General features: G+C 41.2%; 1 protein-coding gene across 14 annotated transcripts in view; it reads right to left on the bottom strand.

The window, feature by feature from the left end:
* CAMK2D (calcium/calmodulin dependent protein kinase II delta) overlaps positions 1–21032 on the bottom strand; it is a 264222-nt gene that overhangs the window by 82479 nt on the left and 160711 nt on the right. For all 14 annotated transcript variants that reach the window (XM_059722099.1, XM_059722100.1, XM_019495063.2 and 11 more), the window contains exon 4: positions 13632–13686. In XM_059722099.1, the coding sequence (XP_059578082.1) occupies positions 13632–13686 (55 nt within the window). The remainder of the gene's footprint in view (positions 1–13631; positions 13687–21032) is intronic.

Genomic DNA, 21032 nt, shown 5'->3' with positions numbered 1-21032 from the left:
GGCACGTTCCTGGCCCTTCCAGGTGCGTTCTTGGCCCTTCCAGGCATGCTGCTGGCACTTCCGGGGAGCATTCTCTCTTAGAGCCAGCTTAGAGGGAACACTGCTTCTGGATCAGCATGGCTGGCTGGCTGCAGGGGGAATGTCCCCCTGGTTCCTGACTGGCAGTGGGGGAGGGGGGAGGGGGGGAGAGGGCAACTGTCCCCCCTGACTTAGGAGGTAACAGTTGACCATGATCAGTATAATAACAAATGGGCATAAAATGGCTATTATTAAATTTAAGCTGGAAATGAGCCTTCCAATAGGAATATTGGTGACAAGCAACTTTGATCATTTTGTAAACTGGACTGTAAGACATAGGCAATGTACAAGCATTCAAATGCAGCAATAGAAGCCCCATGGTTTTGTTCTCATGGTAGAAAAAGCTTCCAGAACAGCACTGTACAAACATTAGAGGGGCTGGGTGGGTGCCATGCAGACAGCCTGCACTGCTGATGGTGCACAGCCAGGGAGCCTTTCTGCATGTACCTTAGCATACTCTGCAGGCTTCCCAGCATGTTGGAGAGTGCTAAGGGCCACTGACTGCACAGGACAGTGCTGACTGCCTGGCTGCCCTAGAGGACAACACCTCCCTGGGGAACTCCTGCTTATAATCCTGACTCCCTCTCTGCAGTAAGGCTTTCAGAGATGAGACTCAAAGCACGTCTCCTCTCTTGTCAATTGCAGGTGTGTCAATTTCTCAGTCTCGGCCTTGGGACATGGGGGTTTGAGTCTGGGAGCCTAAGGATCTAGGTCTGGGGACATGGCGATCTGAGTCTAAGTACTGGGTCTGGGTCATGTGCAAGGAACACATTTGCCTCAGCACCCTGTGTTTCCCTGGAGCTCTGGAGTGAAGCAATGGGTGAAAGGGGCAGAGCTTTCCTTGTCCTAAGACAGTCAGTGGGAGGGATGTGCTCCATTCTTGGCAAGAGCAGTGAAGTCCAGCTCAAGCCACAAACTGTCTCCCTGGAGTGTGTGGGGGTGAGGAGGCTGCAGAATAATGCATGCTCGGATGCTGAAGGACAATACTATTGCTTTTATTGGAATAAGTGTACATATGCTCATTCTCCCAGGAGAAACTCTCCTGGGAGCTATTTCTACTTAGTTGGAATTTGGTTAATTTTCTCCCAGAAGTGTAATTTTTGGTTTGGGAAAAAAATGTGTGAATATTAATACACTGAGGGCTTCTACCAGAAGTGTGATTCTCCAGATACAAATGTAGTGCTTGCATGTGGCCATAGTTCAGCAGGGGTTGGAACTTGATTGTACAGAAGGTCCTTTCCAGTCCTATGTTCCACTCCACATTTAAGAGGCTGCTATCCTAATTACAATGTCAGCCTTTTCCAACAAAGTTCAAGGCTGGTGTTAACCATGTGCAATACCATCTATTACAGTGAGTAGCAACCACTTATATCAGTTGTATCTAGAATTCTCACTACCCTGGACAATGGCAAAAATATAAATAAAAGGAAAATATGCACATGTAGATTGCATACCTACACAGGAGTTAAAAGGAGCTACTTGTAAGGAATGCCTATATACCATTCTCTTGCATCCTTCAAATCTTTTTGCCCTGATTTGTTGATATGGGCAAGGTGTTTGCTAGATGTAAATTCTACAAAATGGTCATATTTTATCACAGATTATGAATCAAATACAAATATGTTGGAGAAACCAAACAACTGTGCACCAGAATAAATGCACACTGAAAATCTATCAAAGACAAGAATACCCAACTAGCTGTGGGGGCACACTTCTCACAGGACAATCACTCCCTCCGATCTCTCAGTTCTAATCCTCAAAAGGAACTTACAAAACGCCTTCCATAGACAAGCCTTAGAACTTCACTTCATAAATCTACTGTATACAAAAAAATCACAGACTCAATATAGACATTGATTTTATGACACACTACAACCTGCCTGCCATCTGGTTCACCAAGTACCTGCCTGACCTGACCTCTTATATTCTTCTTTTCCACCGGCAACATGTAGGGGGTGCATGATGGTGCATGTGCAAACCCCTGAGATTGGCGGTGATTTGCCACCCCCTGTGATATGCCGCCGCCGCCACTGCCAGCAGCACCTGCATGCGGTTGCCACTTACCCCTCCCCGGCTGCCGACAACGCCGGTGGCATCTGCAGGGGGTCACTGATGGCTGTTGGCCACTGCCAGCAGCATCTGCGGGTGGTTGCCAACTGCTGGTCGGTGCTCACCACCTCCCACCTGCTGCACACACCACCATGGCCACCTCTAGGAGCTCCCCCCTCATTGCTGCCATACCCCCGAGACCACCGCCACTGCCTGTGGGTGGTCGCCGTGCCCCACACCCCCCGCCTCCGGGGGCATGTGTCATTCATGTTCTTTTCCCCAGCTTTTCTCCCCCCTCTTCCTCACTTTTCTGCCCTTTGTCTCCCTGATTTCTTACTATTTCCTTCTTCACTGAGAGTCTCTTTCTTACCCTGTATTATTTCCTCTATAATATTTCCCTTTGGCCTTTCTTCTCCCCTGCTTTCTTCCCCCTCTCTCCCCTGCTTCACCTTTTGTTTCTCCTTTTTACCTGTTTATATATTCACTACATCCTCTTACATTGAACTTCTCTCAGTCCCGTTTTCCTGATCTATTTTCTTTTTCACTGACAGCCTCTTTTCTACCTTGTATTCAATCACTATAATGCCTCCCTTCAGCCTTTTTTTTTTCTTTTCCCCTTTCTCTCTTCACCTTCTCTTTCCCCATCCCCACTTTGCTTTTCCTCTTTGCTTTACCTTTTCTCTTTCTAATTTCTACCTATTCACATTTTCACTGACATCCTGCCACACTTTTAGCTTCTCTCATTTCTTGGAGTCTCAGCACAGGAGAGACTCCCTATGCCTGAAGAAGAGTGACTGTGCCTGAAAGCTTGCCAATAACTTTTTTTCAACTACTCAGTTGGTCTAATAAAAGATATCACATCTACTCAAATAACCTTGCCTGCCTATGTCCTTAGACCAACATGGCTACAACCAAAAACCCTGAATCAAATAAAGCCTTTATAACACACAGTATTAATAAATTAGATATCTGATCACTTAGGCCAAAATACAATGTGAAAAGTTTACATTAAGTTATTTGAAAAGCCAAATAAGTACATTGCAATGAACTTCCTTAATTTGCAATACTTAATTGTATTTAATTATGAAAGATTAAGTAGCCCAGGTGGTTTCAATTTTTCAGAAATTAAAAAAAAATCTTCTTATATTGCAGTCACACCAACCTGTTGTGGCTAAACTTGTAGTCTGATCTTTACTCAGCTGAGGCACAAAAATGTACTGCTCAGCTACCAGTGGAAGGCTGTTGAAAAGTTTTTGTTTTGTTTTTTTTGTCTTCATCTGGTGGTTAGGATATATCCTGAAATGTCTGGGTTGGGTTGACCTGCTACATATAACAGATTATATATCATATACAGCCTGCTACGAAGTGGTAGGCAGACACATTGCCTGACTCTCCCTCTTTCTTTTGCCTTCTACACTTGATACTTGCACAATTTTTAAGGCACAAAACACGTGATAAATGCAAATACTAAATACCTTTGGTAGCTTCTGTTTTGTGTGTGTTTGCTATGCTTTTGGCAAAAGAGGGGGGAAGGAGGGTGGAAAAACATTCCCATATTAAGATGAATGAGAAAAAACTTCCTTTCAGTGTGTGGCTCATTAGAACATTTACTTTAGACCCAAGCCAAAAAGGAACATAAAATACTTTCATTATGAAAGCAGCTTTCAATTAAAAAGTACACAAAAATGTAGCTTATTCTAATTAAAAGAAGACAGAAAAGGAGAAACTACCTCAATTTCTTTAATATTGGCTGTTTACTTGGCAGCCACAGCCAGTGATAATAGATGGAAAAGCAAAGCGAAACAAACAGGTGAACTTTACTGACAATTAAATACACAGTCAGCCATTTCTGCATCCCTTAACTCTGAAGGAAAGAATTAGGAAAAAATGGTAGGAAAAAAAAGTCTCTGTCACATGCCTTTGAGCCCTATGTTCTTATCTTATTTTAAAGTATTTAACTGTCTTAAGATGCAGACAGGCATCTACTGGTATATTCTGTCTCGTAAGATACTTAGCTATACCTTTTGGTGTCTAAAAAAAGACCTGGCTCTTTTACATACCTATAGAGTCCTCTACATTAGTAGTGTAACTGGCTCTTGCTTCACTATTAAGGAACACTATTCCATAATCTCCTTCTTCCCTTTCTCACTGCAATCTAATATCAAAGTGGTCACAATGCATTCCTGCTACCTTCCTGACAAGTTCCTGCAAAGTCAAACTCACTTCATAGACCTTCAGTTGTAAACCACTTACATACTATGGACAGATGGGCTTGAGCTGCCCAATGTAAATAGAAGTTTTCCCAAGAAAGGGATGGTTGGCAGAGTATACAGTATATATTTTTGGTGTGTATCAGATGCAATGAACCTGCCACATGGGACACCCAGATTCGATTCCGTGGTGCATATATACAGCTACAGCCATTGAGGCACTGAACATCTGGACTTGGTCTGGCCTTTGGATTCTGTCTTGATGGTCTCAAGGAAGGATGGAAGGTTTGGGCTTCTACTTCTTCATACTACTGCCTAGTCATACATGTCAAAGGTCCTGGTGACATTGCATGCATACACCGTGATCCAGAAGGGTTGATGATTGCCTGCTATATGTAATGTGTGTAACAGAAGGTGGAACCAGGGGGCAGTCTGCAGAGCTGTGATGTCTGTGAAGTTGGACTGCAACTCCCAGAAACCTGAAGGGAATGGAAAGCAAGGAAACGAGGAATCTTGAGGCTGCAGTAAGGCGAAGGAGAGCAGCATGGACATGGAACTGGTCAGTCCTGCACAGTGCACCTGGAGATCTCACTGGCTCAGTCAGCCAGGACTGTGGACCGAAGGAGCTGGACTCCGACTTGGGAAAACTGCAGGTTATTGTTTAAGCACTCTAGGGGCTTATTTAGGAATACCTAAATAAATTGTGTGTGGGGCGGGGGAAGAGAAGGGGGGAGGAAATTAAGGTGTTGAATACGTTGCCAGAAGTTTCTTTATCTTTTATGTGTTCCCTCCCTCTGGCCTGTTGGTTTGTGACCCTAACCCCCATGATTTTCTGTATAAAAGAGGGAACTCCCACTTGTTTCTTGTGCTACTTTCTGGGGCTGCAAGGTTGGCACACATATAACAAGATTAAATTAAAGCATGATCCCATGTTCAGAGAACTTCACTGATCTTGCACAATTTCTGTAGAGAATGTCTAACTACCTGAAACTGAAATGCCTGATGAAAGCCAAAGACCCCAGAGCATTAGCTTACTAGATCTTCTGTTTAGTCCTTTCTAAAAGTTCTGGAAAGCTTATGGTAGCATGATAAAGAAAGTAAGTAACCTTCAGACACTAGACTGTATATAAGGAGCTTTTTGATACAGACAAGATCTTGCACAGTGTACATGCAAAATGTGGCACGTATGAGCAGCTTCTGATCTTGCACAGGACACCTGCTGAAGCACTGCCACTTTATTTATTCCCTCTACAAAGAAATGCATAACTCAGGGAAGTTACTTCCATACGTAGATCCTGAGACTTCCATACGTAGATCCTGAGGTGGTGCAGAGTCACTTGGAAGAACTGGATGCCTTTAAGTCAGCAGGCCCGGATGGGCTCCATCCCAGGGTGCTGAAGGCACTGGCCGACGTCATTGCAGAGCCACTGGCGGGAATATTCGAACGCTCGTGGCGCACGGGCCAAATCCCAGAAGACTGGAAAAGGGCTAACGTGGTCCCCATTTTCAAAAAGGGGAGGAAGGAGGACCCGGGCAATTATAGGCCGGTCAGTCTCACCTCCATCCTTGGTAAAGTCTTTGAAAAAATTATCAAGGCTCACATTTGTGAGAGCCCGGCAGGGCAAATTATGCTGAGGGGAAACCAGCATGGGTTTGTGGCGGGCAGATCGTGCCTGACCAACCTAGTCTCTTTCTATGACCAGGTTACGAAACGCCTGGACACATGAGGAGGGGTGGATGTCGTATACTTAGACTTCAGGAAGGCCTTCGATACGGTATCCCACCCCATACTGGTGAACAAGTTAAGAGGCTGTGATGTGGATGACTGCACGGTCCAGTGGGTGGCAAATTGGCTAGAGGGTCGCACCCAAAGAGTCATGGTAGATGGGTCAGTCTCGACCTGGAAGGGTGTGGGCAGTGGGGTCCAGCAGGGCTCGGTCCTTGGACCTATACTCTTTAATGTCTTCATCAGCGACTTGGACGAGGGAGTCAAATGTACTCTGTCCAAGTTTGCAGACGACACAAAGCTATGGGGAGAAGTGGACACGCCGGAGGGCAGGGAACAGCTGCAGGCAGACCTGGATAGGTTGCACAAGTGGGCAGAAAACAACAGGATGCAGTTCAACAAGGAGAAATGCAAAGTGCTGCACCTAGGGAGGAAAAATGTCCAGCACACCTACAGCCTAGGGAATGACCTGCTGGGTGGCACAGAGGTGGAAAGGGATCTTGGAGTCCTAGTGGACTCCAAGATGAACATGAGCCGGCAGTGTGACGAAGCCATCAGAAAAGCCAATGGCACTTTATCGTGCATCAGCAGATGCATGACGAATAGGTCCAGGGAGGTGTACTTCCCCTCTATAGGGTGTTGGTCAGACCGCAGTTGGAGTACTGCGTGCAATTCTGGGCGCCACACTTCAAGAAGGATGCGGATAACCTAGAGAGGGTACAGAGAAGGGCAACTCGTATGGTCAAGGGCCTGCAGACCAAGCCCTACGAGGAGAGACTAGAGAAACTGGACCTTTTCAGCCTCTGCAAGAGAAGGTTGAGAGGCGACCTTGTGGCTGCCTATAAGTTCATCACGGGGGCACAGAAGGGAATTGGTGAGGATTTATTCACCAAGGCGCCCCCGGGGGTTACAAGAAACAATGGCCACAAGCTAGCAGAGAGCAGATTTAGATTGGACATTAGGAAGAACTTCTTCACAGTTCGAGTGGCCAAGGTCTGGAACGGGCTCCCAAGGGAGGTGGTGCTCTCCCCTACCCTGGGGGTCTTCAAGAGGAGGTTGGACGAGTATCTAGCTGGGGTCATCTAGACCCAGCACTCTTTCCTGCTTATGCAGGGGGTCGGACTTGATGATCTATTGAGGTCCCTTCCGACCCTAACATCTATGAATCTATGAATCTATGGAAGAGGCCTTCTTTCTGCTATGTACAGTGCCTTGCTTAGTGCAATCCTGCTCCATAATAAGATTTACATTGAAACCCACAACCTCAGATGCAACCGTTCTGCTCCTGATTTCACTCCATCCCTTTTCTTTACCTGAGAGCTCACAGGTCTGAAGGGAAGGAATAAGAGAGAGAGAGAGAGAGAGTGTGTGTGTGTGTGTGTACACATACACTTATTGGAAATGTTTTATGAAGAAGAAAAACAGGTCAATGTAAATAAATACTAAATGGGAATTTATCTAAATGACTGCTAAGGTCATGTCTTAAATATATCCACAGTCTTTCAATTTACCCAAAAAGCCAGCTCCAGTACAACTACGTAGATTAGATGATTTGGAAATTCCTGTAATTCCCATATTTCTTCTCATGTCAGGGATGAGATGAACACTACAACACATTTTTTTGTGAACTAGAGTGAACCCCAGTGAACCAGAGCACAATTTCTTGGCTCCATGTCAAATTAATTGTGCTGTACGAGCATGCCTGCTGACTTTGACACCATACCTTACTGAGATTCATTAGTTATTCAAATTAGAACACATGTGTTTCCAGAACTGCTGTTACTGATTTTCACAGTGACTCAGTGGCATAATGTGTTGAAGTTTCCTATCAAGTAGTTAATATCTCAAACCCATCACAATGTCTATCCATAACTTGAGAGGTTCCAAAAAGGACAGGGCATCAGTGTGGTGCAGTGCAGTGGAGAAGCAGTGGAGTAGTGAAGATGAGGCTGGGGCACCTATGCCCATGTGCACCAGGCCACAGGGAGGAGCACCCACATGCCTACTGTAAGGGGGAAGGAATGGGAAGCACCCATGCACATGGGCACTTCCCCCTCCTCCACTGCACTAGGCCCCTCAAATGCCTAGTGCAGTGGAGGAGGGGGAAGTGCCCATGTGCAGGGTGCTGTGGGGGCGTGGAGGTAGAGAGTGCCTACATGCCTGGTGCAGAAGGGAAGCAGCTGGGGGTCCCATAGCCCATGTTGATGTGGCCCACAGTGTGTACAGCCCCCAGCCACAAAGATGTTGGACAGCCCTATTCTACCACATGATAACTTTGATACCATACCTTACTGAGCTTCATTAGTTATTTAAATTAGGGCACAGATGCACCAAACAAAGTTGTTTCAGATCAAAGCATGACTGCTATGAAAGCATATAAATAAAACAGAAAACTTTTTGTTTTGACTGGCAGAATTATCTGCGGCAGCAATTGTAAAGAAATCAGCAGACAGTGAAAACAATCCCTTTTCCTCTTCATAGAAAAAAGTTCAGTCCCATCCCTTTATTGTGTAGGATGCAATCTTAGTGGATTTTATAAAGACATGGTAGTATTTAATCCCACACAGTCTGACAGCAGCCATTAAGATAAAGGACTGACACTGTGTGGGTGAAGTGACAGTGCTATGCCACAGTCAGGCTCTAGTTAAAAAAAAAAAAAAAAGAAAGAAAGAAAAGAAGCAAGTATGTAGTGTCCATAATAATGGAACACAGACAAGGTATTTTTGTAGCATTTAAAGCATTATATAATTTTTATTTCCAGTCAGTTTTCAAACAAACAGTCATTGAAGCATTTTAAAAAGTATATAATTTACAAAGTCTTAAAGTTTCACTAGTTATCCATAGCTTTAGTGAATTTTAAAATAGTTATTTCCTAGTTCAAATGTAAAAATAATATTAATAATTAAAATAAAAAATAATATTAAACATTAAAATAATATTAATAATTTTGCATCCCTATTAACAAGATAAAAGTGCTTTGGGAATGAAACAAATATTGCTCCAGGCTTTCAAAAAGCCATATTTTCAATGCATTCACTACATTTCCTACTTTTCCTTTGTTACTTTTTGTTATTGATTTTTGTCAAATTCAGATGGATTATTTCACAACATCTTAAAATGCTGTATGCGTTTGTGTGCGGGTATATACACACCCCTGTATATATACATATTGCAATGCTCTTTTCTCATAAAGTGTCAAGAAGGTCAAAAACTGAATCGGGTGTAGGTTGTAGCCGTGTTGGTCTAAGGACATAGGCAGACAAGGTTCCTTGTGTGAATCTGATATCTTTTATTAGACCAACCCAAAAACTGAATCAAACATTCCCAAGGAGAACTGCAGGTCTGTAACTACACATTACAGAAGGTTTGGCAGGTATATTTTTTTTTTCCCAAGACAATGCCTTTGACTCTAAAGTCTACAGAGTTCGTGCACCTTTAAACTGGTGCAAGGACAGAATATAGCTCTCTCTTTATTAAATTAAATAAAATTTCCTAAATTAAAGAAATTAGGTATAAGCTACCCATTTCATATTATTACACCTTTGAAAGTTCTGTCCTACATGGGACCCATAATTAGATGATAGACTCCTTTCACTTCACAATTATTTTAATATACAAACACAACAGATACTACTACAGTTGGTATAGTGTAAAAAATTGACTATTTAGAAATTATAAGGTTTCTGATTTTGATCAGAATATCACCTTGAAGCTGAGAAACTCTTTTTGACAAAATTTTGTCAAAGAAGCAGTACAGTTCTGTAAGAAATTTTGACAAATTTATGTTTTCTGATTAAAAAAACATTTTGTAGAAAAACTCCCAAGCATTTAACATCTACTTATACCCATGGAAGAACAGCAATCTTTTATACGGGTAGAAAAATCTGCCTTTCTTGGAGAAGAATATGTGACACCAGTACAAGTAAATTTGTTTTCACATTGAGTATAGGTTACACATAGCTCAAGATGTCAAGCACTCTTCCCATGACTAAATGGAGTATTCTAACGCCAATTAGTAGAAACAGGTCATGACTCTACAAAGGTATTGATATATGAATATGCCACAGGCAAAAAAGATTAAACAGTTGCTTCCAGTCAAATTTATCCGTTTAGCTGCTGTCTCTGCATTAGCTGATATGTCAATACTAGATGTACTGTACTTTATTTCTCAATAGTACAGATGCTGATACAGCCAAAAGAATGCTAACAGAAAGGAGATGGCTGCAGAGTAATGTTTTTTTTTTTCCTAGTGTTACAAAAGATTTTCAGTTTTGTCATTCCAGAAATGAAATGGCAATTTGAGGAAGGTCCAGTGTTGTTATAAAAAGCAAATTCCTTATTACATGCTGTGCATTTGGAGTTCTGCAGGAATAGTATCAAAATCAAGTTCTTTATATGGGTTGGTAAAGCCATTAAACAGGAATAAAACATTCAGAGAATTGTTCTTCTTTCCTAAAAAAATCAGGTTTATCTTTCAATTTTGCAAACATAGACATATTTATGAAGTAGAAATAACCATACCTATTTACTCACATGTATTCTCTGGATTATTATTAATTCCTCTACAGCAAAGTTATTTCTGAGTCATGCAATTGTTTTACCTTTCCAAGCATCACTTTTATATATATCATCAATGTGTACTGCTGGCAGCCAGGCTAGGTAGAGTAGGTTTTTCTGACTTAGGGCAAAGAAGAAGCCTGAGTACTGTTTAAGGATGAAACCAGTATTACATGGCAGTTTCCTTACAAGCAAGTACCCGTTTAAGAATCCTATAAAGAATCCTCACTGGCTTCAACACATTCATGAAACCCCAAGACAAATAAAGGTAAAAGTAAATTTACTTTGGATGAACTCTTGATACCACTTGTGGGCATGATATAAAAAAAAAGAAGTAGACAGAGCTAAGAGTGAAGAAATCCTTTTTGGATAGAAATATTTGCAGGAGTTGTAAAAAAAATGATGGCATTATAAGGTATCAAGACATTCCATTTTATTTAACTTGCTCCAGCCTTATATACTTTCTTCAATTCAAATAGCTTGTCTTTTGCATAATGGTTAATATTCTTCTACACACTAAATACTGAAGCAAAAATGGGCAATTCTTTTTTCAATTAATTCCACAGAAGACACTCATGTCAGGAAAACTAGTTTTAAAAACTGTAAATCAAAATAAAAACCTTCTAATTAAAAAAAAACTAGCATCAATTATAAAGTATACAACCCCATGCACTACAACTTCACATTTATTTGCCAGATACTGTTTGTGTGAGTTTCTGTTTAAGCACTGACTGTGTAACACATTCAGACAAGTTTGATTAGTAGTATAAATGTATATTCCACACAAAAAATTATGCAAAAAGAACATAATTAATTTTGTAGAATCCAGCCCTCCATATAGCAACTACTAAAATTAATTGCCAGTGCAATGTTAATTTGCCTCCTTTTGGAATATGCACTGTAACTCCTGATATTATAAGTAATGACTATGAAGCACATGTTCACTTACTAGTTTTTCATGTGACCCTTGGCTCATTGTGTATACAGGATGAACAGTGCTAACCCAGGCTGCAGCTACATTGATATAGCTAGACTCAGCCTTAAGGTCTCCCTAAAACCCACACCAGATGAACATCTAAGTCATTCTGACCTCGAAGCTCAAACACCAGCAGCAGTTTAGCCCACATCTGGAAGTTCTGCTGAAGTTCTCAGCGTGCCAGCAATCCACCCCCATCTGCTTCCTATTCTGTCCCTTTCTGCACTTCTGTTTGGTACTTCTGTGGGCATAAAGACCTTGACCACAGAAAATGTCAGCAGTAGTCCCACCATTCCTTGTTCCTGACTACTGGCCGTTCAGAATCCCATTTTCTCTCTTTGGTGCCAGGAAATAGTTACAAATCTGGGAAGAGAGACAAGCTGTCCACAAACAGATTCTTAGAAGGGCTCTGCTTCAAAATAAGCAACACAACTTGCAGGCTACGAGGTAAGACAGGAATGTCCAACTGGCAGCCTGGCCTGCAGGCTGCATGAGACCTACCAGGGTTAAACTGCTCAGCCACCACTTCCCTATTGCTCCACATTAGCCAGAGTTTCTGGGTTCCCTCTTCCTCATTCAGCTGCCACTTCCTGCTCTCACCATAGGGGGTACCGCTGTGAGCAGAGGGTGAGTCTGGTGCATGTGGGGAGGGCAGGGACTAGAGAGGCTTGGGTGGGTCACAAGTTTGCAGTGCAGCAGTGGGACACCCAATGTAGGAATACCATGTAGCAGCAAGGAAGGTCATGGGCATGCAGTGGAGCGGGAAGGTTGGGGGTTGCGTGCACATGGTGAAGTGGTAGGGAGCCTCTGTGCAGTATGCAGCTTAGAGGTGGGATGTGGCTTGCCCTCCTGGATAGCCTTGAAGTAAGACATAAATGAACAACAGCTCACGTGACTTAGAAGAGTTGAGAAGCACTTCAGGTCAACCCTAAGTAACACCAGAGATAAACCCTTAATAAGAAGTTCACTATTTTGGTTCTTCTTCGTTGTAATTAATTTTCACTATACCCTATGAGATGAGTAAGCAGTAAAGATGGGGAAGTGAGGCACAGATAAATGAATGTAAAAATGTAGAACTGAGCAACAACTGGAATTTCTGGTCCTGCAGAATATGTTGCATTTCCAAAATTCTTCTGTTCTGATTTGAGAGCTGGAAACCTTAGGCCTATAGTGTCCTGTTGGGTGGGTGGCTGATGAGTTGGGACACCAAAAAGAGTTGGAGGCTGGATTCTACATAGCCTGCTAAGCTGAGTCACTATGAAGATGGGTGAGCTTGTAGGTACTGAGGCTGGTTTATTTAAAAATCTAATAGAGATCAATGTGTTCCCATGGAAAAAATTGGTTTGGATGATCTGGTACTGTCTAAGCTGAACATTTCAGCCCAAGTTTGGTAGTTTAGCCAAGTTAGATGCAGCTGAAAATGAGGTTTTGCCAAAGAAAGTGCTGACCAACTTTAATGGCAGTTGATACTACTAGCCCCGTTTCTAATTCACCAGCAAGTCTAGATACTTTATTTTATTATGATTAGTATATTATGTTTTATACCCTTATAATGATTATAATTTCTGCCAAGACTCAAAAGAAGGAACTTTCTTGTTTCAATATAAAAATAAAATCTTTTATTATCTGCAAGTAGAAAATATTTAATTTTTCTGAAAACGAATACAATTAAAAATAAAAACAACACTTTTTTTTTTTACCAGTAAGATTCGGGGGGGGAGGAAGGGGGGAAATCACAGCAGTGGTTAACTAGTCTTTACAAAACATACTGTAGTTTGATATCAGCTTCAGTAGTTATTCAAAATATCCTTTGTACAATTTTTAGTGTTTATGCAAAGTTTTGTACATTTAATAGCCTCACTGACATATACAAATAAAACATTTGTGCATGCAGCTGATCAGTATGTGTTTTGTTCCTCATATACACACTGACCTGTACAAACTGATGTATGAAAATGTGCATATGTTTGATGTACGTGAAAATTCTGGCTACTAGATTCCAACCCATGAAAACATATACAAAATATATACTTACAAGTCAAAGACTAAGTAATGGAATCCTTCTTCCGATATGCTGTCATGAAGCCGCACTATTAAAAGACAAAAGAGAGGAAAAATATATCTTTCATATCTCTACTTTTTTCATTCTAACCTAGGGTTCATTTTGTGGGGTATTTTTTGTTTTGTTTAAAACCCCTCCGCTCAAAGTTGTCTTATTTGGCTTCGGGCTTTCCTGCCTAAGGGGATGAGGTACTGCTGTAATTATCTCGAGTTATTTTGCTTTTGTTATGCCTCTCTTTCCTCCCCCAACATACACATACATGTAGCAGTATGCACACACAGCAATTTGTCTCTGTCTTTCATGCTAGACCACTTGTGCAGCAGAAGTGGTCAGATGGAATTTAAAATATATAACATTAATATTAATACCACTTATCTAATTCATTGCCCTTGAAAACTCTCTCACCACCTTTGAAATAGAGCATGTAATGATCCCCAAAAGCTAGCCACGCAGTATTAAGGATAATGATTAATTATGAGAATCACCACCCAGGAATAACAGAAAAATATTTGTTAACTAATTCTAGATTTCAAGACATGGGGTGCATCTATATATGCACTTTGCTGCAAAGTAGATTAATGAGCTCTGCAGTGGGCATGTCTACATGTGCTTTTATGCACATCTAAAAATGCACATTAGTCTAATGCGCATTAAGGCAATTTAGGCGTATGTCTACACGTGCACGCGCTAAGGCGCACTAACGCAGGTGAGGATCAATTTGGGACTAAAGTTAGTCCCAAGTCAACGGATACATACTGCGTTAATGCACATGAGTGTGTCTAAATGTTCACTATTGCGATTTAGCTATTCACACATAAATTTGATACCTGCTTTATGCAGGTATCAAATTTAGGCTCGCATAGCCTAAAATCGTCATTTTAAGGTGCATTAAATGCATGCATACATAGATGCGCACCCTTAATGTGCCTTAAATTAAGCTACTGTGCATTAAATGTGCACATGTAGACATGCCCAGTACAACATCACTGTTTACATGTGCACCGATATTAGGGTGCAGTAAACTAATTAACTCCACCAAAGGCTAGTACTGCTGGGGACAGTACTATCTTATGGCAAAGTACTTAACTGCACTGAAATGCATGTGTAGATGCTGACCGGGAGTGTAAATTGTGCCCAATCAGCCCAGCCAGCTGGGGACCTGCTCCAGCCTGGCTCAAATTGCTGCTGATATTAGCAGGCAGACAAACAAGAAAGCATTATTTTTTATGGGCTACCAACAAATCAAAAGCACATGACTGTATAAAAGAGAAATGAAAAAAACATGCTTGGGTTAATATTATGAGCCTCTATTTCCATGTAATAAGCATAAGGTTGCCTATGTTAAAAACAAAATTGCTCCATGTAGACCTAATTTACTGTTTTTCTTGACAGTTTCTCAGGCTGGCTTAAATGTAATCCCAGTAAATTTAGTCCGACCCTCATTTCAAAGACATGATTAGACCTGAAAAATAAGTAATTGCTTTCTAACACCCTGTCTCAACTCCCATCAAACACAAATGCAACACATTTTCCTTTTCAAATTCACCTCTGTTCACTGGGAGAGGAACTAGTAGAGTAGACTTCTGAACAAAAAGAATATAGTTTTGTGTGATCTTACTGTCTGCTTTCCTACACAGAAAAGCAAAGAGATCTGTCACCATCATTAAAACTTTTGCAAACTCTGTGATATGTAAGACAGCTCCTTTTAGTCAAATGTACGGACCCAAGAAGACACTGACAACAAGGCCTCCCAAATGACATTGCAAACTTGGTCTACAGAAATCACAGGTACCAGATATTATTAAAAAGAAGATGTTAATAGGACTTTAGAAAAGGATTAAATGGCTATATGCATGGAAGAACAACCAAAATTATTATAGATATGATTAGAAGAAAGAAAAAAAATTATGAAGATCAGTTTCAGAAGGTACAGATATAACCAAATTATAGCAAGAGCGGGAGTGGAAGAATGGGAGTAGGAATGTTTTTTCTCTTTATGCCTATCATTCCTTAAGCATCAACTGCAAGATTTCTTGCACCTTCTGCTGAAGCAGCTGGGATTGGCCACTGCCAAACACAGGATGCTTTTCCTGAGAGATTATTGATCTAATTCAGCACAGCAGTACTCCTTTTTTCATATTGCTTAAATATTCTTTTTACAGTGTAGATGTATAGACCTTTCACAATAAAACTGAAGCCCACATGAATCTCTCTATATTTGGAGACAGAGACTGCATTAGGAGTTATGCAGGCCTGGGAATCTTGCATTAAGCTCATAATACAATCTAATTTTTTGTTATATCTGAAGAGGTCCATAATGGTCTTTTTTGTCTAAGTTTCCTGACTTGTTCTTATTTCATAATGAAATCTGTAACTGCTGGTTGCATGGTTTGTATTGGGTGTGAAATGAACATTTTGGAACTCCTGCCAAATCTTACACAATGGAGAGTTAAATGGAACTCTCAAATGACATTCTGTTCACGTGATGTTGGATTCAAAATAATTCTTTTTTTTTAAATAGATTTGCTTGGAAAATTTGGTAGAATAGAAGATAGATGAAGATTTACTTTGCAATAAGGCAGATATCATCTGAACCTATAATTGGACGTGTGCATACTCTTTTAAACAAAAAGCCCAACAACAATGGGAAAAAGAATAAAGAACTACTCTACTGAGTGTGCTGCAAATCATCAGAAATACATCAGAGTTCTAAATTCATGTGTTTTAACTCATTGGCCATAGTACCAAGAGAAGCATACCAAAAAAGGAAAGACAGATGGTAAAATGATGACATGCTCTGAATAGGATGTGAATTCCTATATAATTATGGAATATATAAGTATATCATGTTCTCTCATTCTTTATAGAATCTAGTACTATATTTTCTTGGTGGGAAGTCCCTCATAAGAGGGGGAATACTGAGTATGGAACATCCTGCAATGTATTGTTAGGGCTTTCTTACACATTAATTTTAGGTGATTCCTGGGGCTCTTAGCTCCTGGATTGTGCATGCATTAAAACCTGAAACTACCTTTAAGCACACTGTAGGCAACTTAAAATTACACCACTCCAGGGCAGATTTATCTCTGATCCATATTACCCAGCTTGTGTCCCAATAATGTGTGGCCACTCCTCACAGATGAGCCACCCAAGCTTCAGTCCTCCAGCATCCCAGGATACAATGTCCCCATCCCAACCTCCTGTTCTGTATAGACAAACTTTCCACCTCCTGAACTCTACTGCCCAGGGGATGGTTCTGGCATCAAGCCAACTCCCCCTCCCAACCCGTGGGAGTGCGACTATCCCACCTGCGGGAGTGCAACCCCTTGCAAACAGTATGCGGGACATATGCCAGCTAGCCAGGTTGCAGGGCATGGATGGGTCCAGAAGTGGGGTCTAAAGGGGTAGGATGGGGGAGGAGAAGGGGGGGGGGCAAGTTGGGGGCTGGATCCAGTCTCCATGAGCTGGGGCTTCCTTTCCAGGTCAAGGATAGTAGCTCCCTGAAAAGCACCTTCCCTCCCAGCCGCCCTGGGAAACAAGATCACACCCCCTATACCCCAGTCACAAATCCCAATTTATTAAAATATGAGCTCTTTCCTATTGTGAGTTTATTTCCTATTAATTTCTTTTAAAATTATTTTCTTACTTTTTTACTTTTTTTTATTTTATCCTTCAGTGGCTGACTCCCTTCATTTCCCCACCTTTTCCCCACCCTCATTTTCTTTCCATCTGCCATTTCATTACCCACTCTCATCCCATTAACTCTCTGCCTCCCTCCCAGCTTCATGTTCCTGCCTCCAATCTCCAACCCACTCTCTCATACTCCCACTTAGTGCAGGGATAGAAGCCTGTCCTGGCTCACCAGTCCCATAGTGGCAACTCACAGCTGTAGCTCAGTCAGACCCCTGCTCAACAGCTCTCTAATGGCAAGTCACGGTTGTGCAGGTGGGGGACAATCGGGGAAGGTTTTCAGCCTCAGGGTGTGACTGCTCCAAACTTGACCTACCACTAACACCAATCAACATTTGAGCAGCTCAAAGTGCAACATGTAACAAAGCCCTTACAGGTTGAGTTGAACCTTGCTGAAATTGTTGGATGTAATCACTACCCTTCCTCTAAGATAGTGGTAAGAAGCCATTACATTCCTTTATATATGTAGGTAACTTCAGTTAATAAATGTCCAAACTCAAAACACAGGCACATAAACGATTCTATAGGAATTAGAACTACATACCCAAAAAGGCTTGATAATTATTGTTCTGAGCACCCTGAGGTGTGTTTGAGATGGTGATACGGAGAAGCAGGTGAGAGAGCTGAGAATCAGACAGAGAGGTAGCTAAATCCTGACACTGCCACAGATGTAGCATGAACTTGACCTTAATTTCTGTATGCCTACTCTTTCTCCCTGTATCCCTACTTCTATTTGTCTCTATTATGTCTTGCCTTCCAATCATCCTATTTGCCATCAACCTCAGATATATAAGAGATGAAGGGCTATGAGCAAGTCAGAAAAATTTTGGTAGATTAAGCACTGCAAACCAATCATTGCTCCATAGTATCAGTGCATATAACAATAAAGGGAACTAATGGGAGGGACCTACATGCTACCTAAAGCCATTAGTGCTGTTGTCAGAGTTAGAGGCACCAAAATACGAAGTAGATAGAATAAGCAGGATCAGTAGGTTCAGCACTGTCTAGAAACATGGCAGGTCACCAGGTCAGTGGCTTCCCACCACATTGTATTAAAGAGTGATGAACCTGAGGGTTGGCTGAGAGCAGAGGAGAGTAGAAGAATGAGGAAACTAGGAATGAGACCAGGAATCATAAGTTCCTCAGTGCTATTCAAGTTTTATTTATCTATAGTATTTTTAGGCTTAAGAGGCACATACACAATTTTATATTATTGTTCAGCTCAGGGACCTATTTTAAAATGATTTACCTTTCTTCAAATCAATTTGACAATACACACTTGGGATCATCAAATGCTATTTGTCATTAACTTCTGCCAAAACACCTCAAAGCGAGATTTCTACAAAATGCACTAATCAACTGCAGAATCTTTTAAATTATGTTAACAGTTCAAATCACATTATGGAAGAACTGTGAAACAATTCTTAAGTGTTTTTTAAAACTATTATTACTTCAAATGAAATTACAATTTCCAAAGCTAATTTCAGTGCAATACGCCAAACTGACATCAACTGTTTGTATCCTAATGATCATATTGTTTGTAGAAGAAAACAAAACAAAAAACAGGCTACCCTGAAACCAATTCTCACTGAGAAATGAAGTTGATGGAGGAAGCACCAGAGAAGGATTTTCAGATTTCCCCAGATGGTAGCTTTATGTATTAATCATATTTTCATGCAATACATGACATTTTTAAATAGAAAAATCAAATAAACATGATTTTTTCCTTAATAATATTTTGCCCGAGGAAACATCTTGTATTTATACAAAACTGAGGAGAAAACCAGTTCTTGGCTGACTCTCTGCCCAGAACTTGTGATGATTCAGAACAGCCAACTAGGTCTTACTCAGACTGTGTGGTTTTGGCTGGCTCTGTATCCTCAATCTGCCTTGCTTTCAGTGAGCTGCAAGCCATGAGGCAGGGGCTGCATGGGGCCTTAGTGAAACATCAATTCCTAGCCAATATGTAAAAATCATATTCACTAATAATACCAGTCAGAAAACTGGATTAAAATTATGAAAAATTATGGGATCCAAATCGCAACAATACAGCAACAAAAGGAAAAAATACGGTACAGCCACTGAAGTGGCACTTTATTTGAGATCTTTCAGCTCGTTACATCGGCTTGGTTTGGCTTCCTTTCCCTATTCCTTTGGATCCCTATAATTATATATGCTTGTTATTTACTTAGCTCGCATTTTCAAAAATTGCCTTGCTTCTGGATTTGTGACTTCTGAGATCAGTGCACAAATATGTGGAGTCTACTTTAAGAGCAAAATTGAACCAAGGTGAGAGGCAAAGTACTCTCATTGATCAAAATCTGGCTAGTAGGCAAAAAGAAAAAAGATTATATAATCCATTTTCATCATGGGTAATGACAGTCAGTGTGATGACACATGGTTCTATATTAGAACCAGTATAATATTATGATGTTAAATTGTAATTAGTGATCTTGAAAAGGGAGCTTAACCAGTAATGTAGCAAAATCTGACACACAATTTTCTCCAGTCAAGTTCAGAGAGGAATGTGATGAACTTCAGAAGAATGTAGCGAAGCTAGCAGAATGGGCAATATTCTGGCAGATAACATTCAGCACTGAGATATATGCATATTAATGCAGACTGGAAGGGACAATAACTTAAACTATGCTTACAATTTACTGTGCGCCAAATTAACTTTACCAACCCAGAATAAGGATCTGAAAATCATAACAGACAACTCAATCGACACCTATGTTCAGGATACAGAAGTAGTCAAAAAGATAAATGGCAACGTATTACGGAGAACACAGAATATTAAGGAAAATATCTTAATTATAGATAAAGGATTTTGTAAAAGTGGGGTGCAGAAGCAGTAACCGGTGCTGCATGCGTGGAACCCCCCTGCTCTAATCTTTCCCTACACCACTCCCCTTGCCCCAGGACAGGCAGAGCATGCCATGCAAGTAGCAACCAGATACTTTTAAGTCCTCAAATGAAGTAAGAACCTCCTTCCCTTGGTTCCCCTTCTGTGCTCAGTGGCACATTCCATCCCCTCTCACTCACCCTTTTCCCTGCCTGCCACCACCACTGTCCCCACTGTTTCCAGCTGCCACCAAGATGCGGAGTGGGGGCAGGAGGAGCTCCAGAGCTGCTCCTGCCTCATTTCCTGCTGGGCTGCATGGTGGGGCTGGGCTGAGCTCAGGCAAGTTTTCCTTCTCTGAGCCTTCTGCCAGGGAACATGTGCGGTGACTGGGCAGGGAGAAGAACTGGACCTACAGTAATTGAGTCTGCCTCTCTCACCTACATTAAAGTTTTCCAGAAGCATGTCTGACTAGCATAATCATACTCCATCATAATGGCCCTATTCAAGTTATGCTATTAACTTCACAAGTTATGCTATTAACTCTACATTTACTGGGAATACTCTAATTCTACTCTATTCTAATAGTATTGGATGTTAACAAAAAACATTTATGGCTATTAAAAAAGCTGACACACCTATTGCTGAGGAAAACACTCAGTGACAAGTGCACAGATGAAGGTAACAAGTGCACAGAACCACTCTAAAACAGATTGTTCCAGTTCTCTAAAAACTCTTGAAAGAAATGCTGGGTAATGAATCATGATTATAAAACTCACCTTAAACGATACATTGTATATTGAAATGGGTAGTATAGGCTTGAGATTGTGGCTATGGACTGC

This window comes from Alligator mississippiensis, chromosome 2 (assembly GCF_030867095.1).
Source record: "Alligator mississippiensis isolate rAllMis1 chromosome 2, rAllMis1, whole genome shotgun sequence".
NCBI classification, from domain to species: Eukaryota; Metazoa; Chordata; order Crocodylia; family Alligatoridae; genus Alligator; species Alligator mississippiensis.
Note: the sequence above shows the minus strand (reverse complement) of the source record. Positions and strands in the feature narration are given on the sequence as shown.